This window comes from Triturus cristatus, chromosome 6 (assembly GCF_964204655.1).
Source record: "Triturus cristatus chromosome 6, aTriCri1.1, whole genome shotgun sequence".
Lineage (NCBI taxonomy): Eukaryota > Metazoa > Chordata > Amphibia > Caudata > Salamandridae > Triturus > Triturus cristatus.
Genome location: NC_140589.1, coordinates 1,402,386,677 through 1,402,408,663, shown reverse-complemented (window position 1 = coordinate 1,402,408,663; position 21,987 = coordinate 1,402,386,677). Strand labels below are relative to the sequence as shown.

The window sequence follows — 21,987 nt, the reverse complement described above, 5'->3', positions numbered from 1 at the left end:
GGATTCGGATGTGTTCCCGCTTTCGGCACCAACGGTGTTTTTGGGGCACCGACGTGCGGCTTGCTCGGTCCTGAGCCGCCGGAAGGCTTCTCCTTTGTTTTCGGAGCCAGGCCCGGGGGCGGGGCTTCTGAAGTTTTCTTTGGGTCGCGACTAAGGCCTTCAGGCGAAGTCTTAATGATTCTTCTTTTTTTCGGGTGGGGTTGGGGCAGGGGCAGTTGTACTCACTCGTTGACCTGGAGTGATGTGGTCATCGGAGTCGGGGTCATCTGCTTCAGATACGATGTCGAGATCCTCCGAATCCTCTGCTTCTGGGACGTCGGGGCCTTCATGGAAGGTGTCGTCTGGCACCGGTGCAGCCCGTTGCGCCATAACGTGTTGTCGAGCCCAGCGATCACGGCTAGTCTTCTTGGACCGGAAGGAGGCGCAGGCTTGGCAATTTTTTCTTCAAGCTCGGGCGAGAGACAAAGGTTGCAGACCTTGTGTTGGTTGCTGTGTGGGAATTTAGCTCCACAATGTGGGCATTTTTTGAATGGCGTTCTTTCCATTAGCCGTAGGCCCAAAAGTTGTCGATAGGCCCAGCGGCCCGCGTCGACGACCGGAAAGAAGTATTTGAGTTAGCGCGTCGCAAGGCACGTGAATGAAAACAATACCGTCAAGTTTACGATGGTTTGCGCGTAGAAAAGGTTTGGAAAACACGGTACCGAACCGGAGCGTTGAAGTTACATCCAAACCCAATGGCAGAAAAAAACAATCTGAGGATGGAGTCGATGCCCATGCACACTATTGTCCAAGGGAGGAGTCACCTATCTCGTGACTACAAAAGACTTCTTCCAAGACAACAACAAGGTGCAAGCATCCGAGCCCAACACCAGATGGCGATCTATGCAAAAGTATGAATTCTGCAGCTCATATGCCTCAAACATGAAATATTACAGGAGGACTAGTGCACCACAATAGTGAACTCACAGATGTCAAATGGAGATGAAGTTCCAAATATCCAAGAGATGAAACTCCCCACAGTCAAAAGGTGCCAGCACTTCATTGTCCAGTAGTTCTGGGTCCCTACTGTGCATCTGTGTCAAAGGATCCAAATATGTAATTGTGCCAGACTCACCAGTGTCCAACAGTGCAGGGTATTCACTTTCTACTTGGGCCAAGATCCCCATTAATACACAGAACATATAGATTTAATCGCACAGCAAGATCAGACTGCTTCTCTGCTTTTGCTCTGCTGCAGCCAGAGTTGTAGTACTCACACTTTTCTGTCTTGAGAGCTCCACCAATCCGTCAGTTAAAGCCTGGGCTGCTACTCTATTCGTCTGTACTTGAGCCATGCTCATGGAGTCATACATAAATTGTCCTGTGGACAAAAACATTGTGTTTAATATCAGCACTGCACCTTGCATGAGTATAAACTAAATTATATACTTTCATTGACAATTCACATCAATTTCATTTACATTTTGAATGCTATTGTTACAAACCTGTTAAATTCCGGGCCTGAACCACAGCAAGAACACCATATACTGCCAATACAATCTTGAAGTCCCCTTGAAAGACATGATTCATGCAGCATTTATGTCGAAAAACAACTTGTGATTCATCTATGTCCCATGGCTTAAAATAATTGGCCTTAACCAGGGAAGAATCATAGTGCCTGGAGGAAATCCACCTCTCTATATAGTACACCACAATGGGGTACACTGCGCAGAGAGATCACAGAGACCCCTACTGGTTTACAGAGGCAAAAGTAGATAATACTAATGCTCTATTTTTGTGGCAGTGTGGGCGAGCAGTTAGGCTTTTCAGAGGGTAGTGCTGAGCATTTGTTATACACACCAAGGCAATAAATGAGGCACACACTCAATGAAAGAAGTTGAGACTGAATTAGAAAAAAAGTGCTTCTTTTCTATAAATATTTAGAGCAAGAACTTCAGGTACAAGGTAAATACTTTTCACAATAAGATAAACCACAATAAAATCCATTAATCACAGTTGTGCGCATTTACATACAATACATTTCCTATGGGAGGAAAAAGGCAAGTGGAAAAAGCAATACAGTATAGTTATTGTGTGGGTACCCTTTTGGGAATGAGAAGGTTGAGGGCCAAGGTCAAAAGTGTCAAGGACAAGTTCTCAGGAGCTTCTCAGGTTTCTTGGGAAACGAGGTAAAAGGCGACTTTGTAGCGAGTGCGCTGCAAAAGCCATGGGGCCATCTATAAAGGTAGAGCAAAGGGGGACTTGCAGGAAAGTCCAAGGGCTCTCAAGTGAGTGTAGAGGTTGCAAGGGATCTGGGGCCTCAGGAGCACAGCTGGTTTGAATATGCCCCGGCCGGGCAGGCTGGGTGCAGTGAAGATAAGCAGCTGGGCGAAGGCACACAAAGTTGAACCTTGAGGTCAGGGACTGAAACCTTGGAGTGACAAATATGGAGCTGCTGGGCCACTCCTGAGGTGGGTCTCCAGAGTCCTAAAGTCCCTCGTTGGGTGCTGGGTCGCTGTAAAGTTGGAGTCTGCCTGACTCAGCTTTGTAGGTTTTTGGAGCAAGGGGTCCGGTACCTTAGGTATTAGTGCTCTTCGGCTCCAGTGGGTCCTGGGGCCTCGAGACTTGGTGCAGAGGCCAAGCTGATCCTCCAGAGCAGGTGTACCATTGGCTGGTACTCTGAGATATCGGTCAGGTTGGGAAATTCGACCAGACTTTGGTGTTTTTGGTGCCTGCGGCTGCAGGGAGAAAATACCTCCATCTCGAGGGAGTTCTCAAATTGGTAGAGAAGTGCTGATGACCCTCTGGGGTTTGTGGAGTCCACACAGCAACGAGACGAGCTGGAGGATGCCTATTGTCAAGTTATGTGGCAAAAGGCAGGAGTTTGCTCTCAGAGTTCACCACGAGGTCTGCAGTTATCGGTCCAACAGTGTTTCTTCATTTGTTTTCTTCTTGTGTCCGTGAAATCTAAGTTCAGGGTCTGGGGATACCACCTAAACACTAAATTTAGGGGTGTTTACAAAGGAGTGACAGGTAGTGGCCAATGAGCCCCTTACCTCGGGTGTCTACACCCTCTATTATGCTCACCTCCTGTGGGAAGGGGACATAGCCCTAGCCCTGATTGGTGAAGCCCAACCATCTTTAAGATTGTGGGCACTGAGAAATATGCTTCACCTCGCCTCCAACACCTGAGGGGTGGAATCGGCAGAGGGGGGCACACCTCCTATTCTATCTTGGCTTTCCCGCCTGTCTTCCTGCCCAAAGGCGCGAGGACAGGAAGGGGCTCTACTACTTCTAACAGGACAGGCTGGGGTCATGTTTCAAAGGTAGCAGGGCCTTTGACGCTTCCTGCCACAGATGGCTCAATTTGACCGGGGAGAGGTGTGAACACCTCCGCCCTGGCCAGGCATTGTTATCGACCTCTGAAAGCAGAGGCGCTCACCCCATGAGGTTAGAACTCTGTCTGTTGGTAACAGGCTGGCTTAGACCAGTCGGTGACCACACTAAGGGTTGGTAGGTTTCAGGGGACCCCTCTTTTAATAAATCAGACACTGGAATCATTACAGGCTTATTAAGACAAGACGGTTGGTATAAAACGTCCCATAATACAGTGAAGCCGTCATGGAGCTGGGGAACTCGTAATGACGAGTTTCCAGCCCTTGTACTTTTTATGGCTTCCCTATTCACTTACAATATCCACGAATCAACATGGACACTGGAGGCGCATACCTGCTCATGTAGATATGTCCTCACAGGGGATATAGTGCACTCTGCCGTAGGACTTTAAGGGCTACGGTGGCCCAATTAGTGCTGCTACCCTTTGGGTCCCTCTTCAGTGCCAATTCCCTAAGTACCATGGGTATCATTTAATAGGGACTCACAAGGGATACTGAAGCTGTGCCAATCAGGAAACAAAAGGTACAGTTTACGGAAAGAGCTTCTGGCACAGGAGACCTGATTGGTAGGGACCCGGTGCACTTCCAATCGAAATTACATCCTTTTTCAGGCAAAAAGTGGTGGCTAACCATGTCCAAAAGAGGCACTTTCCTACGGTACAGTGTCTAAACCTGCAGGTGAACCCTAAATAATATCATGTATCATGTTTACACACAAATTAACTATTAACTAGACATTGAGTGGATGAAACTGCCAAGATGGCACGTGAGGTTAGGATAAATTGTATGTTGCTTTGTGAGGGGGTATGGAATTTGGTTCTGTTTCAATTCACAATCTGCTCATTTACCTCCAGTGATGTGCCCAGTACCCTTATCCATCATATAAAAGGGGAAAATGTAGAAACAATAAACCCGCTCATACCTGTTCTGGTGTTGATGCACTGACTTCTGCAGCGCAGTGAATTTGTGTACAGCAAAGGAGGAGAGAATGAGATAATTTCAAGTGAGAAGGCTTTTGAATGAGGGGCAGTGCTGGAACAGAGTGGAAATCAGCAGTATTCTGGTTGAGCCACATCTGAGGTCCTAGCTGGCCTTAGAGAGTCATTTCAACTATGTCCCGTTACTGACACTGGGACAGCTGCAGCGGCAACCTTACTCATTGATCGTGCTTGGCTGTGAGGAGCTGCAGTGGCACTTACTTTTGTTACAAGCACCACTGGCTGCATCATGTTTGATAGGCAATCAAATTACTTTGGTCAAAGTGATGTCCTGGAAGAAAGCAGTTAGAGATTACAGCGGATATCTCATATATGGCTGTCACAACCATAAGCAAAAACAATAATATATCCAGCAGAATCACTTCAGACGTTGCCAAGCCAGAAGGGATATTTAAATAATTTTTAAGTTTCTCAGGATCTTTGTCTCTGTAAGATATGCAGGTGTTTGTACAATAAACAAGTTCATGCATATCATGTTTGACATGCTTTACATAAAATTGACGGATCATAATATACCCGTGGTACATATAGAGGTGAAATATACCAAGAGTTAAACCAAAATGGCTCAGATATGCTTTACAACTGATAGATGAGGGAAAGATATGTTAATGAAAGCCCAAGAAATGTATTTTTTCTTATTAAATAGGGGAGAGAGAGAGAGAGAGAAAGAGAGAGAGAGAAAGAGAGAAAGAGAAAGAGAGAAAGAGAGAAAGAGAGAAAGAGAGAAAGAGAGAAAGAGAGAAAGAGAGAGAGAGAGAAAGAGAGAAAGAGAGAAAGAGAGAAAGAGAGAAAGAGAGAAAGAGAGAGAGAGAGAGAGAGAGAGAGAGAGAGAGAGAGAGAGAGAGAGAGAGAGAGAGAGAGAATCAGTGAATGTAGAGCAAAAAGATCATGTTAGGGGGAGGAGCCTAGCGCGCAACAAAGATGGCCGCGTAGGTGCGAGGCTCCCGAGGACCTCCGCGACCTCCTGCATAAATCCTGACTATATCCTGTCCTAGACGAGGGGACTGTGTTTGTGAGCCTGAGCTGAGGTGCCACCCGTTTTCCGTTTCCGAATCGGACCTCGGACACCGGCGGGAGCACCGATTGAGGTTTGCGGCCTTCTCCACGCCGGCCCCCCGGATTGGAGTTGTGGGGCGATCCGGAGACAAAGTGAACAACAGCGGCGGGCAAGGCTGGGCGACTCGCGTACCCCGCACTTTCACTTTCGCTTTTGCGCCCTCCTTGCTGCCAGGCGAGGTAGGGTTGCGGGGCGGTGTGCGGTGGTGTGGCCTCGTTGGGGTGCCCTGCCGGCCCGCCAGCTGTGATCCGCCCTGCGGAGCTGTAGTCGCCCCCCCCCCCCGGAGCCCGTGAACTGGTTTGTCGGCCCCTTTCAAGGAGATTGGCACGATTTGGGGACTGGAACCATGTCCACAAAGCAAGATGGCGACCGGGCAAAGGTGAAATCGACCCGCCGTGGCACAGCCCATCAGTCCAACAACATGGACCGCTACACCCTCCAGAAGGGATCTCCAGAGGCGCCGCGCGGGTCCCCTGCGGGCCCGACTGATGCTCCTGCTCTGCCCGCGGATCTGACCCTCCGAGACGTCATGGGCGCCATCGCCGAGATGAAGGCCTCGGTGGACCAGCGCTTCGACACTCTGGCGCAGAAGATTGACTCGGTCCTCGTGGATGTGGGCCTGGTGAGGGCCGATCTGTCTAAGACGAATGACCGGGTCGATACTTTGGCCCATACTACCTCGGGCCTTACAACGGACGTGGCGGCCCTCCAAAAGGAGGTGCGCCGGCTTGGCCAGGCGAGCGCCCTGATGGATCGTCGACTGGAGGACTCCGAGGGTCGGGCCCGGAGGAACAATGTCCGCATTATCGGGGTGCCGGAGGGACGTGAGGAGGAGGCGGCGGATCTGTTTGTGGAGGACCTGATCCTCACCCATCTCCAGCCCCGGGGGCTGAGTAAACTCTTTGCGGTGGAACGTGCCCACAGGGTCCCCGGAGGAAGACCTAAGGCCGGAGCCCCTCCGAGGCCTCTCATTGCCCGGATTTTCAACTTTCGGGACAGAGACGCTATCCTGCAGACCTCTAGGCTACAAGGACCGGTCAGACTCGATAATATGGACGTAAACTTCTATCCTGATTTTACTCCGGCGGTCCAGAAGCAGAGACTGAGTTTTCTCGGAGTCAAACGTCGCCTACGGGACCTGAACATCAAGTATGCGATGCTTTTTCCAGCGAAGTTGAGGGTAGAGGTGGATGGCCGCACGCACTTTTTTGATCGTCCCGAGGCGGCCGGGGACTGGTTGGACACTTTGCCCGGGGATCGGAGCCGGGGGGGTGGGGGGGGCGTGGTTGGCGGGGAGGGCTCGCCGGATCAGGACTGAGGGACTAATAGTAGGCCTTGCTCTGGACAACATTACTGTCACCATTGTCTGATTGTGTAAGTTCCCCTCCTGTGGAGGTCGTGCGGGGTCTCTTGGGGGCTTTCCCTCCTCCTCTGGGGGACTAGTTAGTTTTCTCATTTATGGGGCGACAGGCACACTGCACTTTGGGGGGGCTGTCTGGGCTCATGCAGGGGTGCAGGGAGGGGGGAGTTTTGTTGGGATGGGTGGGTTGGGGTGGGGTGTTGTTCGTTTTTTCCGCAAGGCAAACCCTTTACTGTATTGGTGTTTTTGTGGTGCTCTCCGGGGGACGAATGATGGCTTCTGTGTGTGATGGGGGGTAGGGACCTGACTTTGTTGTCGTGGAACGTTAACGGACTGGGGGATAGGATTAAGCGAGGTGTGGTCCTGCAGTATCTGAAACGAATTTCGCCAGATGTGGTCTTTCTGCAGGAGACACACCTTATTGGTAATTCCTTTTGTGCCATGAATCGGCGTGGCTATCGTCTGGTGGCCCACTCGGGCTTCACGTCTGGCTCGCGGGGGGTGGGCATCATGGTTAAGAACTCGCTCCCGCTGGAAATAGACGAGGTGCGCCATGATGAGAGGGGACGCTACACTGCCTTGGTGGGGAGAATGGAGGGCAAAGTAGTTGTCTTGGTTTCAGTGTACGTCCCACCGGGGTTACAGTCTACCACTTTTGCGGACCTGGGGCGCCTCCTCCTTGACCTTCCGGGGGGGCTTCTGGTGGTTGGGGGGGACTTCAATGCTGTGGCTTCTGGGACTATGGATCGTTACCCCCCCAGGGACCTCCCCCGGGCGCAGGCGTGGCTGTCCGGCCTCTTAGATACGCTGGGATTGGTGGACTGCTGGCGTTTAAAACATCTCGCGCAGCTGCAGTACACTTTCCATTCGGGTGCCCATGGTAGCCTCTCGCGGCTTGATCATATCCTTGTCCCTGCCGCCTATGCTGGGAGAGTGGGAGAGGTGCGCCATCTGGCGCGGGGTATTTAAGATCACTCCCCGCTCCTGTTGCACTTTGATGTCTTCCCGAGGGGGGAGGGAAGGGTAGCTCCAATCAATGCCTGGTACCTGCGCGACCCCACTATTCGTGCTGACTTGATTAAATCCTTGCAGCGGTATTTTGAGGAGAATGTGGGGTCTGTCCCTTCGGCTATCTCCCTGTGGGAAGCCTTCAAGACAGTTCTTAGAGGAGAGGCCCTCTCCTTCATATCCCATGCCCGGAGGCGCGAGCAAGAGGAGGTGACCCGGGTGGAGGCCGAAATCGCTGAATTGGAGGGTGATCTAGAGGGTGGGGTGACGGATGCTGCACTACATGTCCTACACCTTAAGCAGGCGGCCTACAGGGCCCTCGTCACGGAGGCGGCCAGGGGCCTCTATAGAGAGCAACAGGGGCGACTGTATGATGTGGGTGATAAGGCTGGTAAACTGCTTGCATGGTTGGATAAAAAGGAGAGAGCGAGTCGTGTGGTCCCGTTGATTGAGAGGATGGATGGTGTACGTGTCACCGAGCCAGAAGACATTGTCTCTTGCTTCGCGGACTATTTCCGCGAGGTGTATTCCCCGGTCTCTCCCTGCTCGGAGGCGGATTCCCATGCCCTGCTTCGGGATATCGCGCTGCCCTCCCTTTCGGTGGAGGACAGGGAGTCGTTGGATGCTGCTCCCACCTCGGACGAAATTGCCCTCGCCATACGCTCGGTCGCATCTGGCAAGGCCATGGGCCCGAACGGCATCCCTATCGAGTTGTATAAGCTGCGACCGGATGTACTGGCGCCCCACCTCCGCGCGATGTTCCTGGCGGCCCACTCGCGGGGCTCCCTCCCGCCGGACCAGCGTCTGGCTACAATTGTGGTGATCCACAAGGAGGGGAGACCCCGAGACCGGGTTACATCCTATCGGCCTATCTCGCTCTTGAACGCGGAGCCCAAAATCCTCGCCAAGGTGCTTGCCAACCGGCTGGTCGGCGTGGTGGGCGATCTGGTCCACCAAGACCAGTCCGGCTTTATTCCCCATCGCAACACGGCCCTTAATCTGCGGCGCTTGCACGGGGTGCTCGCGCGTGTTCCGTTTGTGCGGGAGCCGGCCATCTTGGCGTCCTTAGACGCCACCATGGCGTTTGATACGCTCGAATGGCCATACATCTGGGCGATGTTGGCGAAATTTGGATCTGGGCCGGGGTTCATCAGCTGGGTCAAATTGTTGTATTCGGGTCCATTGGCGCAGGTGGTAGTGAATGGACGAGTCTCAGCCCCATTCGCGCTGGGACGGGGCACGCGACAGGGTTGCCCCTTGTCGCCGCTCCTGTTTGCAATGGCCTTGGAACCCCTGGCGGAGTGGCTGCGGTGGCACCCTTCCATCCGTGGTCTCCGTTGGACCCCCGAGTATGAGGACCGCGTGTCCCTCTATGCTGACGATATCCTTTTGTACCTAGCCTCCCCGCGCAAATCACTGATTGTCCTGGTCGACGTCCTGCGCTCCTTTGGCCGTAATTCGGGCCTCGTCATTAACTGGGCTAAATCATGTGTCTATGTGCTTTCCGGGGAGGCTCCCGTTCTCCCGCGGGGCTGTCCGATCCAGATTGCCTCGCAGGGATTTCGGTACCTGGGTGTCTATATCACGCTGGACCCGGAGGCCCGCTACGAGCGGAACTTGCTTCCCCCCCTCCAGCGCTTGAAGGAAGACGTTGTGCGCTGGCGGCGTCTGCCGCTTTCGCCGCTCGGCCAGGCGGCATTGTTTAAGATGATGTCGTTGCCGCGCTTCCTGTACGCTCTTCAGAATACTATGGACTTAGTCCCGGCGCGCTACTTCCGCGAGGTGGAGAGTCTACAGCGCCGCCTTTTCTGGGACGGGAGGCCGCGTATAGCCCTGGTGAAGTTGACGCTCCCGTGGTACGACGGGGGGATTGCCCTCCCGGATATTAAGCGGTATTACTGGGCCTCCCAGCTAGCTGCAATTAATCACGGCCTCTATGGGCCCGCTTTAAACCCGGCATTTGAAATGGACAAGATGCTCCTGCCCGGTGGTGATTACAATCGAGCGCTCTACTCTGGCGCGCCCGATCCCCGCTTGACGGGCCCCATGCGTGTCATGGTGCGAGTGTGGCACGCGGCCAATGCAGCTATGGGGTGGAAGGACCGTTTGACCCGGGCGTCACCGTTGTATGCGCCGCAGCGGTTGGGTTCCCTGTGGACCTCGAAGGGCTTCGAGAAGTGGGACACGATAGGCATCAGTAAAGTGGGGGATCTCTGGACGAGGGGGGGATTCAAAACATTTGAGACGCTGCGGACGGAGTTTCAGCTGCAGGGCAGTGAATACTTTCGGTACTTGCAGGTCCGTCACGCACTGGGCTCCGTCTTCCCAGACGTCGCCTCCATCCCGGAGTCTTCCCCCCTGGAGGATAGAGTGCTAGACGGCCACGTTCCGGACAGCACGATCTCCCTCATTTACAAGAAATTGATCAATGACCGCTCGGGCTTGCTGACTGGCCTCCGCGAGGCTTGGGTTGCCGATGGGCTGGAGTTGGACGACGAGGACTGGATTTCCGCGGTGGCCTCTCCGAAGGAGGTGGCCATACCGGCTCGCCTTCGCTTCGTCCAGCTTAAGATACTCCACCGGGTTTACATGACGGGGCCAAGGCTTCTGCGTATGGGCTATACCGAGGATGGGTTGTGTAAGCGTGGGTGTGGTGCTTTGGCGACCTTTTTGCATATTCTGTGGGAATGCCCGAAGGTGGAGCGATTCTGGCGTGGTGTGCATGAGGTCCTGCGAGTGGTTACGCATGTCGCGCTGTTGCCTGAAGCGAGGAGATGCTTGCTGAATGTGTGGGAACCAAATGATTACTCGGTTCCGCAGACGCGATGGGTGACTCTGGGATATATGGTAGCTAAGCGTGACATCGCTCAGCTGTGGGGAGCCCAGAGGCCCCCGGTGGTGTCAGCCTGGACAGAACACATGGACTGGTGCATGTTCCGAGAAAAGGTGGTGTATGTGGCGAGGGGTAAGCCTGGGGCGTGGGTGAAAGTATGAGGCCCCTGGAACGCCTACCGCGGGGGTATTTGCGAGCCACCATTGCTGCCTGCTGTCTCACCAGCTCCGTCCCCCTAGTTGGCCCCCTCCCCCAGCCCCGGGCACAGGGTTCCCCCAGTCCTTGATCTGCTCCCCTTCCCCTCTTTAGATTCCTGTAGAGGGTTGGGGTCCCCGATTTGAGGTGCACGTGCTGTTACTTTTGACTGCGGGTTGCCTTGCGGGTGTGGTTTTTTGTGTTGTTGTGTTCGTATAACTGAAACCGTATTGTGGGCTCAGAGTCATGTGGCCCACGTCCTTGATACCTCCTGATTTACTTCTCTGCTACGCCAAGTGCCTTTTCTGTACGTATGTCACACGCTCCTGTCATTCTAGCGGCCGGCCGGAAGGTTGTAGGCCCATACTTGTATATACTTGAAATTGCAATAAACGGTTTCAAACAAAAAAAAAAAAGATCATGTTAATAATGAGGCTTAAGTTGAACACCAGCTATATCTTACTATGTGCGTAGCTACACTGGTAATGAATTAAACAGCTTGTAGTACAATTGAATTTTTGTAGTACTTTAAATGCTCATTACTACCCACTGGTACCCTTTTTGTTCACCTTTTAATAATGAACAATTGGGGCACATGAGGCTGTTTTAAGAGAAACGGGCAACTCATTGAGATATTTCACCATAGTTAAAACTTGTGACCTGCAGGTAACACAGGTATCTCTGTAGCAAAAGCATTAATCCACTGGACTACTATTCTTACAAAATACATCTGTGACCTTCACGTTAGACGCTATGACCTCCAGTATGGACATTAACCAGCTGAGCCACTGTTTGATGATTCAAGCAAATGGCCAAATAAGGCACTCAGACCCCTCTTATAACTACATTAAGCATCAGAGTTGCCATACTTGTATTAATTGTATTGTTAGTGTTGTGAAAATTGCAGATGCACATGAGCATGTGTCTTAACTGCCCAGGCTACCTTAAATTGCAGCTTGTTGTGACCAATTAAGTAAGCCAGAACAGTCTTACTGTAGCATTTATGTAGCGTGACTATCTGTATGTGGGGCACTAAAGTGCTTGTCCACATGGATAGTAAGCTGCACCCCACTGAGGAGAGTGTTGTGTATTTTTGTGAGCCTGTATAGGGAGTGTTTGGGTGCCGTGTGTGAGTGACCAGCAATTTACTCTTTTCTTGTCTAGTGTTGCACAGCTTAATAGTATGGTGGTAAGAAATGTGTGAGAGGTGGAATAAGCACAGTGTACATCTGCTTGACGCTTAGAGGCACTTTTAAAGCAATCAATATATATAACCCATGTCGGACCCCTTCCCAACCAAAGAACCACAGGGGCACTGTTAAGCAACCAAGTCACAGGTTCCCTAGTTGGTTGAGATGGTTCCCCAGTGGGACTAAAACATAAAGGCAGCTACATCACACAATCCATGCCGGAGGGGCAGCAGAGTGCTGTGTGCGTTTACACCTAACAAGGGGGTTTATCACAGATGGCTCAGTAATCCAATTGGCACCATTTGCAAAGCAGGGATACTGTCAAATAAGTACACTAATGCTAAATGGGCAAAATAACTGTTGCATCGGGCAAGGACGTTAGTGATAAGAGCAGTAGTCACATAGCTTTTAAGGTAGGGATATTGCCCACTGCAGTACAAATACACCTGAGTGAGTTAAGTACTGGAAGAGCAATGAGGGATGAAGGTTGGCAACCAGAGCAGAAACAGTCATTAAAGACCAAAACTTAACCTACAGCTGATAGCTTGAAAGAGGCCAAATGTTTGATCGGTTGTTGGTACCCCAAACCCCTCCCAAGTTCCAAAAGGTGTACAGTCCTAGTCAGGTCAAAAAGGCCGGCAATCCCAATGGCTCAGACTCTAGCTAGACTGGAACCCCACACATGAGAGAGAGACACAAAGCACTTGGTTGGCTTCTATCACGACTGAACAAGTCTGGAATGGCCTGGCCCAGGTTACCTTTCTATCCTTTCCCCTCCCATGAGTCCAATACTTTCTTTAACATCCCAGAGGCTTCACAATGGTTTTCATCAGAAGGCTTTCTCCCGCTCTTTTAGAGTTACCTCCCAGACAGTTTTTACTTTCATCATTAGAAGTGAAATGACAGCTCAAGGTAAAAAAGACACTGTGTGGTGAAAGGCAGACTTACCCTACTTCCAAAGCTTCAGCTAGGATGGAAGCATGGAAGAGATATGGTAGGGCTGCTTTTCCAGTTATTACCCCGCTCTTTGATTGGTGAGCCATGCAAACCACAGTCTTTACATGTCCCCACCAGTTAACTTTCACTCCGCTCAATCTGTCCCTTTCCCACTCCCTCTTTCCGCCCACTTTCACAATAAACATAGCTTTCCCCTCTAGCAGAAGCCTTTGATACAGACAACAGTAGCAAAGACGAGCGTCATTTCCTATTCTAGGCAACAGATGAATCAGACTCTCTCAAAGCAGGGTCCACCCAACGAAGTGTGTTGGGAGGGTTTACTGGTCAGTGCGGTAACCGCCTTGGAAGAGGGGAGCGATGGCCCAAGTTGTTCTTCCCACAACTCTGAGATTATGGCCCTGCAGGAACATTTTAGGGGAAAATCAACTGTCCCCTACAACTTCAACAGTTTTTCTTGTGACAGAGGTGGAGAAGGAAGATGATGATGCAATAATAATAATTTATAGGGAGACTGCCACTGTCTCATAATACCAGCCCTCTATCCAGCAAAACACAGACCCTTTTTTACCGCCACCACTATTCGTAGGTTTCCAGAATTTCTATTTTTCCATTTACAGTACTAATGGATGGAAAGGCATGGAGGGTTTCTCCCGTAGTATTGAAAGATCGCTCAGGTCCTCATTATGAGTAGTCCGGTTTTATGGTGATCAGTATTGCCCCCAATAAAAACCAACACTGAGGTGGACAGAATTTAATGTGAGAGGTAACTATGGCCTATTACTAGTTGTGCCACAAAAGAAGGGAATACGATCTGATTCTGGTGCTTATTGTACCAGAACTTTCATGTCTCTATATTTACAGTACACCCACACTCCCCTCCCGATAAACATTAGCAGGTTTGATCTGCTGAAATGCAACCAGTAATCCAATTTTTATCATCCCTAGTACGTACCAGCTCCGATAAAAACTGTAAACTCATAATTCCAATATGCGTGTTAACAGGAGTTACTGTGTGAGTGCCCAGGCCAATTTTAATAATACCTAACTGACACCATCTTGTCTAAATCACATGAATGCATTATGGGCTTTAGCAACTACCAACTAAGAAGGTATTTTGCACAGCACAGCCATGGGCAGACTGGGAGACAAGGGAGTGAGATATTATGTTCTCTTCTCAACCTTCGCAAATTTTACTCAAGGATATATCTGAGGAGGGAAGAACATACTTGTTTTGCTAATGTTTTCTACTCTATCAGGATGAAGTTGTCACTTGTTTATTGAATGCAAAACTGTCTTCTGTGCTTGAGAACCAAGCTACTGGGTACAATTTCATTGCTGATGGAGGGTATATCTATCAGTGCCCAAAGTTTTTTTGTTAGACGTTGCTTGAGTTACTTGCTCAAGGTGTGGTATTCAGCTGAATAAAGCTTTGTTATCAAAAAAACAATCCTGTTACTGAGATTTATTTCTGAAATTGCCCTTTGACAACAGCATGCAACAGAAGTTTTCCGGCTACTCGTAATGAAGACATAATCTGGGCGTGTCTCACTTTGGAGCAAATAAAGTAATTGAAACAAAGTAAATAAAAAATGTGGAATCAAGTTTGAAATCAGCAAAATTTATACTAGAGAAACAAAACACCTCAAAAAAGACAGGTCCAAAAACATTGCCATTTCCCACCCGATCATAGTTCAGAAACATTAATCGCAGGTGAACCATCAACATTTTGTTTATGTACAAAGCAACTCGGGACCATATGCTACATAGCAATGTTAATAAGGCTGGGATGACACACTAAATAGATTTGGAATATTTCAAAACCTTTGGTTTTCAAATGTGGCCTTTAAATAGTGTCCAGTGCTTCCACAGATGACAAATAAACACTTACCAACGATCCTGCCGGAGACTGTGGTCTGCAACTCCCTGATATACGGTCGCATTTGTTTCCTGATGGCCTTCATGGCTTCCTCAAGGAGGTCTGCAAGTAGGCACCAAGTCTGTAGCTTCACGTCACTGAAGTACACAGAAGGGGGAAGGCCATTTCTCCGATTTCCTAGCCACTCGCTCATAACTGTTGAGTAAAACATACAAAACGGCAATAAAACAGTCTGCTTCTCTGACAAGACTCTATCTGGAACAAAGATTGGCATTGTGTTGGGAATATTGTTCCTTACCTGGTGTGGTTAACTAATAAGGACTACACTGGTTTGAAAGGAGTGCTTTATTATCTTTTTAACAAAGAACTATAAAGACTAGCGACAGAGCAAGAGGGTCACGTTTATAGAGGAATTGAACTAATCTGCATTTGTAGAGCATGGCACTGTCACACCTGGGCGCTGGGGGTTCGATCGCTGGCAATGAATACCCACAGTAATTGTGAGAAACATGGCCACTAAAATGCTGGGAAGCCTTTTGGCCGTGGTGGCTGTGTTGGAAAGGACTTGGCTGATAGCTGCTAACTTAGTCACGAAAGTAGCGAAAGGAAGTGTAGCTAGCGTGGGGCCATGGTGATCCCCAACGACCTAGCCGTGACCCTACTCTGCTTGAAGCACTCTAGTGCGGAGTCAGCTTTTTTGATAAAAATGTGAATGTTGTTGAAGGGCATGTCCATAAGGGATTGCTGGACATTCCTGAAAAGCCAGATCATCTCAGCCAGGCACGGCAGCAGAGTTCAACTGATGAAGCACTGGCTCTGCCCAGCGACTCTGTGTTCGGCCCGCCTCTGATGGTGAACTTTGCTGCGTTCCTGCGATTGGCAATATCATGGATTCAAGATGGCTCGGGCAGCACTTGCACAACCACGTCTCATACAGTGTGGCTATATCAGCCCACGAGGCATGTGGTGTTCATCGACCTCAGTGCAAGGCTGTTTGAAGAGAAAATACTCTTCCCAACGGTATCCTGCCCCTTGGATTCCCTGCCCAGTGGAGGGGTAGGGTACACGCCGGGATTCACTGTGGACATTGAGGCCAGCACCATCAGGCTCTCAGAAGAGGGGTAGTGGGTGAGGAAGGCTGGGTCCCCGAGAGCAAGGTAGTGGCGACGTCCAATCGTCCAGTGCATGGAGGGTTTCACTGAAGGCCAGTAGGAGTTCTGTGTGGGATACACCTGGCTGAAGCATTTCCATCAGGACATTAGTCTGGACTTCCAAAGGAAGGCGTCTGGAGGTTGAGGACCTCAGCTGCACTCCTCACTACCATAGCAAAAGATGCTCTCTCCTCTGTAGTTGCACTAGTAGAAGAGACCAGTGTCTTGTGAGATATCCAGACCACTGGCATCTTCCAGCTCCTCATACCAGTTGTCATCATCCAGGTGGTATCTTCATGGAGGTCAGGGTAACCGCAAGAATCCTCAGATCTACCCCACCCAAAATCCACACAGGGTATGGCTTCTGTCTTGAACAGATGTTGGGGTCCGGTTGGCGCCAGTGTCTACTTCAAACAACGCCGGAACAGCTCTGTGTCAGAACCAGGAATGACTATGGGTCGCCGAGAACGGCACCACAGGACTGAACCCCGGTGAAGGTCATGGATTCCCAACCGGAATCCGTCTCGATCCAGGAAAAGATCCAGAGAGCCTTACCGGCACAGAGGGGGCCCAAAGGTACTCCAGAGGGGTCCGCAAATCTAATATGAGGTGTATGGTCTCATAAAACTCCTTGAGTTGTGTGGGGAGCACTCTGGCTCCAGGAAAGACTAAGGGTTTACCTAAGGAACATCAGGAGGTAGAACAGTAAAACTGACAAGAGTTTGAGAGCAGCAGTGCAGGAAAAGTTAAATATGGGTAACGTTGTGTCTGTTCCTTTCGAGTTTTCAGTTCAGCAACCCTGCAGAGAAAGAGGTCACTAATTGAGATTAAAAGTCAAATGTAGGACTTGGACCTACTGGCCAGTGTGAAGTTTCCGATGACGCTTAAACTGATGGATTGAGAAGAAAACCTACATGTTCACAATGGAAGACTTGGCTCGATCATTTCTGAAGAAAATCAAGAGTCTGGTTGATCAATCTCCTTTGGTCTAATTTTAGACTTTTGACTTTTATATATGTCTTGGGTGTGCTCAGCTCCATACTAACCTTTAACCACCGGGAAAGTGTCCTCCGTAGGTTAACACAAGAAGTACGTCTATGATTTCTATGTCTTTTGTGTCTCATTTTTCAACTAAGTCGCTATTTTTATTCTTACCATCCCCACCTTAGGATAGAACAAAATGCCAGCTATTGGAATGTATGACTCTCTTTGTCCAACTGCTGCGCAACAGTAAAATATTTTTTTTCATTATAGTCATTGAAGTGTATATTGCTGGGATGGGTCAGTTGTGTATTGTGTTGTGTTTTTTAATTTAATTAAAAGATTTTGCAGGATTATCCCTGAACCTCTTTTTTATTTTACTACACTTGTCCCTATCATACATTCTTCTGCTATCCATCCAACTTCCCCTTTGGCTTCTCTTCTGCCTCCTCCTCCTTTGAACTCTCCTACTGGTCACAGGACATCACAGATACTTCCTGCCCAACATCTCCTTTTGCTTCTGCCTCACCTCCTCCTCTGACCATTTTTAAAAAAATCTCCTTTTCCTTGTATTTACAGGGGATAGAAGTTTTTAACGCACACCATCCTCACCTGTGTCTTCCACAGACATCTCTGCTTGCAATTTTCTCTTACCAGCTTCTGTTCTTTACCTCCACTAGTTCAAACGTGACTCATGCAACATGCTGATTTTACCTATTTCTAAGTACATCTAACTTTGCCCTCCCTCCTCTTCTACTCTCACGTGCCAACTTTTCAATTTATGCTCGCCTCTTTCATTTCATGTCTTTTCATCTGTCCACCCTCTTCCGTTGCCGTTTGAGATTTGGGCTGTTCCAGAAACATTAAAAATAAAAAGACTTCTGATAGCTCTGTTTATCTTTCTGTTTCCAGTCTTCTTTTTTTTACACGGACTTCCAATACCATTATAGGACAAGTTACTTATCTTCGGTAATGCCTTTTCTGGCAGATTCCTTTTTTTTATTTTTATTTCCAAGGCATCAGACGGGATCCAGAAGATGTTTCTTCAGGCAATGTTCCTGCATGCCAATAGGTGGCGTCCGTCGGTTCCAGGTAACATCGTTGGCGTCGTCAGCGCAGGTAGTGATGTCCACGTCACCTATATAGGGGCTACGTCAGCACGGTCATGTCAGTTACTTTTCCCAACTTTCCACACCAGAAATACGGAGCCATGAAGAGTACTAACATTGGTGTGTTTGAAAAAACTAGGGCCCCAAAAGGGAACAACCTTTTCCCTAGAAACTTGTCCACAGTGCACGGAGGATGGTTGTGAGTCAGTAAGGAATCTGCAGCTAGATCATATCTCTACCAAATAAGGCGTTACTGAAAGTAAGTAACTTGTCTATCTGATAGAGACATCTAGCTGCTGAATCCTTACCTTTGAATAGATATCCAAGCAATACTATCCCCGGTTGAGGGCTGCGGACAAATTCTAAACTAAGAAGGTGAAGTGCCAGTCCCTGTGGACCGGACTTTCCAGGCAGTAGTGTTTGGTGAACGTGTGAAGAGATGCCCACGTCTCTGCCAGGCAGATATCCAGAGCTGTGACTCCCCGTGCTAGTGTGTCACATCGTTAGCTCTGGTGGAATAAGCTTTTAAGCCTTTAAGAGGCTGCTTCTTCTCCAAAGCATAGCAGATCTTGATGCAGAGAACGACCCATCGAGAGAGTCAGTTTCTGCACTGCGACTTTCTCTACACCAACATACCCCACGAAGAGTTGGTCATCTACCCGGAAATCTTTAGTGTGGTCAAGGTAGAACGACAGTCGCTCTTCTTCTTTAGAGGGTTGTGGAGGAGCGTAGAAAGTGGGCAAGGTGACTGACAGTCCCATATAAAAAAGTGTCACCATTTTCAGAAGGAAAAAGGCTCTAGTGCTAAGCTCCAATTATCAGGGAAAAAGGGGGCACAGACGATAAAGCCAGCAGCTCACTTTCCCTCCTTGCAGATGTGATTGCCACAAATAAGGCTATTTTGATGGTGAGCAGCCGGAGGGGCCAAATGTGCAGAGGCTGGATAGGAGCACACATGAGGAAGGTGAGAATCAAATTAAGGTCCCACTAATGCGTAATGAAGGGGGAAGGTGGAAACATATGTACAAGACCTTTAGGGACCTATTTACATGGGTGACTTAAATAAGGAGAGTTGGTCTGGCAGCCTTAGTAAAGCGTACAGATACCCTTTCAGGGTGCCCAGAGCAGAGCCCTGCTTGGTGAGGATCGAAAGAAAGTAAAACATCGGTAAGGGAAGCAGAAAGAGGGTCGATATACTTCTCTGTACAATATATTACAAATTTCTTCCATCGGCAGGTGTATACTGTCAGTAGAGGAACGCCTAGCTGCCAGAATTACATTGCAAACTTCGGGAGGAAGGTCAAAAGCTGTCAACTCTCCACACAAGAAGGCATAGAGTTGACAGTTTCGGGTGGAGAATTCCCCCCTGCTGCTGAGATAGAAGATCCTCCAAAGGGGCCAGCTTGATCAGAGGATTGATGCTCATTTGCAAGATCTTGGGATACCACACTCTCCATGCCCAGTCCAGAGCCACAAGGAGGACTTGTGCTTGGTCGTTCCTAATCTTCTGGAGAACTCTGGACAGGAGTGGTATGGGCAGAAAGGCATGCAGGAGGTCTTGGAAACTCCAGCATGCAAAACGGCTGACATTGAGCGTTCTCGAAGGAGGTGAACAGATATAACCAAGGCCCACTGCCCCACCTCCAGATGGACATGCCATTCGTGATCTGCAAGGAATCGATGGCTGAGTTTGTCCGCTCTGGTGTTCAGAGAACCCACCAGGTGTTGCACCACCAGGGATATGCCCTGCTGTTCTAGCCATGTCCAGAGACTCTTGACACAGGGTCTACAACCCTACCCCGCAATGTTTGCTGCAGTACCATATGGCGGTCATGTTGTCCGTGAACACCTGAACTAGGCTTCCCTTGATGGAGGGTAGAAAGGCTTTTAATGCCGGTCGGATCACACGGAGCTTCAGCATGTTGATTTGGTGTCCTGATTACACCAGAGTCATCTGATTTCCAACTCTCCCACGTGGCTGCCCCATCCCAGTAATGACACATCTGTCACTACTGTGAGATCTGGTTGGGGAGGGGAGAGGAGTCTGCCTTTGACCCAACTGCAGTTCGTAAGCCACCACTGCAGGTCTTGTTCAATTCCCTCCGAGATCTGGACCATGTCTGAGAGATTCCTCTGATGCGACGCTCACTGGAACTTCAGGTCCCACTGCAGAGTAGGTATGTGCCATCTGGCATGCGTGACCAGTAGGATGCAGAAAGCCGTGAGGCCCAGCAGCCTAAATATCCTGGACTCGCGGCTGAGGAGGATAAGCCTGAAACTGCAGTGTCCAGAACAACTCTGATAAAAGGAGCGTCTGAGAGGGAACCAGGTGTGACTTCAGCACATTGATAGTGAACCCCAGCGAATGCAGGATTCAAGTTTATTTTTTATTATGCATAGTTACTAAAAACCACTGCACTGTTGTGAACTATCAAGGTAAAATGTCATAGTAGTTCACCAGTAAAGTCATTGATACACATGATAAAAATGTGGTGCAGTGCATACACATAAATATAAAAAAGCTGATAAAACCGTTCGATGAATGCCATTGAAATATGACAGCAAAATCAAGAGCCCTAAAAATGTGCAATACAGTACTACGTGGCTGTAATGATAATAGTTAATGTAGCCTACAGTGTACATCATTAGTATATGTCAATAGAGCCTGACAGCCACATGGTGAAGTTCAAAAAGTGCATAGATATCAGGAGGAGGCTCCTAATGGATGTAAGGCAAAGTAGAAATTTTTCCCATCTTAGGGGGCTCTTTTTTAAGTTATAGAAATTAAATTTAAAGAAACAGCGTCCGGTTGGCATGTCAAGTTCTTCATTATCCGCCTATTGCTAGGGTGGTTGGTGCACTCCTATGGTGTAATTCATTTTTTGTTCCGCCAGTGTGAGGAATTTGACCGCTCTGCAATTCAGTTGTATGGCCCCCGGATCAAAGCATGCCAGCACCGCTTGCCTCCTGGTGCGGGTTCCTATCTGCTTGAGGGGGATCTTTAGCAGCTGTATCCTCTCTTGCTGCATCGCCATGCATGTACAAATTAGGTGCAAAATGTCTCCTGGGCCTGTGTCACACAAACTGCAAGTGCATGGTGAACATGCCCTCTGTCATGGTGGAAGGTTCTTGGCACACGGAAGAATGCCCAGACTGTGCTTTATAAACTTAGTTTTGAGAGTTTTAGGGAAATCCTGATTGAAATATTTTGAGGTGCAGATGATTTGTAAGAGTTCAGGGTCGTCCAGTCATTGGATCTATGTAGGAGAGTAGGGTCTGCTATCCTATGGTCACCCCAAATTTTTGCTTTTTGCTTCACTGGTTTTTGACATATTGAGGCTGTGGGCCTGCTAATCAGACCCCCAGCCTGCTGTTCTCTCTACTAAATTGACACTATGCACTCCAGGTGCATAACCAATTGGAATTGGATCACCCTGTGAGCCCCTGTACCAGTGTACACTAGGTACCCAGGGCATTGGTGTATCTAAGGCCTACCAGGGGCTGAAGCATGTATTGTGCCACCCCTGGCCTGGCCTAACAATTTGACACAACTGGCTGATCACTCAGCTGGGGTAAGTTGGTGTAACCACCTCTTACTTAGGTGTAGTATACCTATACCTAACCTTAAATGGGACACATGTTAACCTATAAGTCACTCCTATGGCAGGCCTTAACAATCCTGAAGGCAGAGTGCTTGGTTCCATGTGAGATGGTGCTCTGGCATGAGCTGAGCCTGTCTGCAGTGGTCAGAACAACTTCCTTCTACCGTTTCCAGATATCGCCATACCATATACTCTTAAGTGCATTATGAACCTCGCGGTTAAATGCTATCTTTGGTTTGGCTTTATCAAAACATGTCGAGTAAGGTGTCATACGAATTGGAATACTAACCCCTCGC

General features: G+C 49.2%; 1 protein-coding gene across 3 annotated transcripts in view; it reads right to left on the bottom strand.

The window, feature by feature from the left end:
* The window catches only part of ECT2L (epithelial cell transforming 2 like), a 445,514-nt gene that overhangs the window by 221,939 nt on the left and 201,588 nt on the right, over positions 1 to 21,987 (bottom strand). For all 3 annotated transcript variants that reach the window (XM_085612467.1, XM_085612469.1, XM_085612468.1), the window contains 2 exons: positions 14,861 to 15,043; positions 1,257 to 1,360 (listed from right to left, as the gene is read on the bottom strand). In XM_085612467.1, coding sequence (XP_085468593.1) covers positions 1,257 to 1,360; positions 14,861 to 15,043 — 287 coding nt within the window. The remainder of the gene's footprint in view (positions 1 to 1,256; positions 1,361 to 14,860; positions 15,044 to 21,987) is intronic.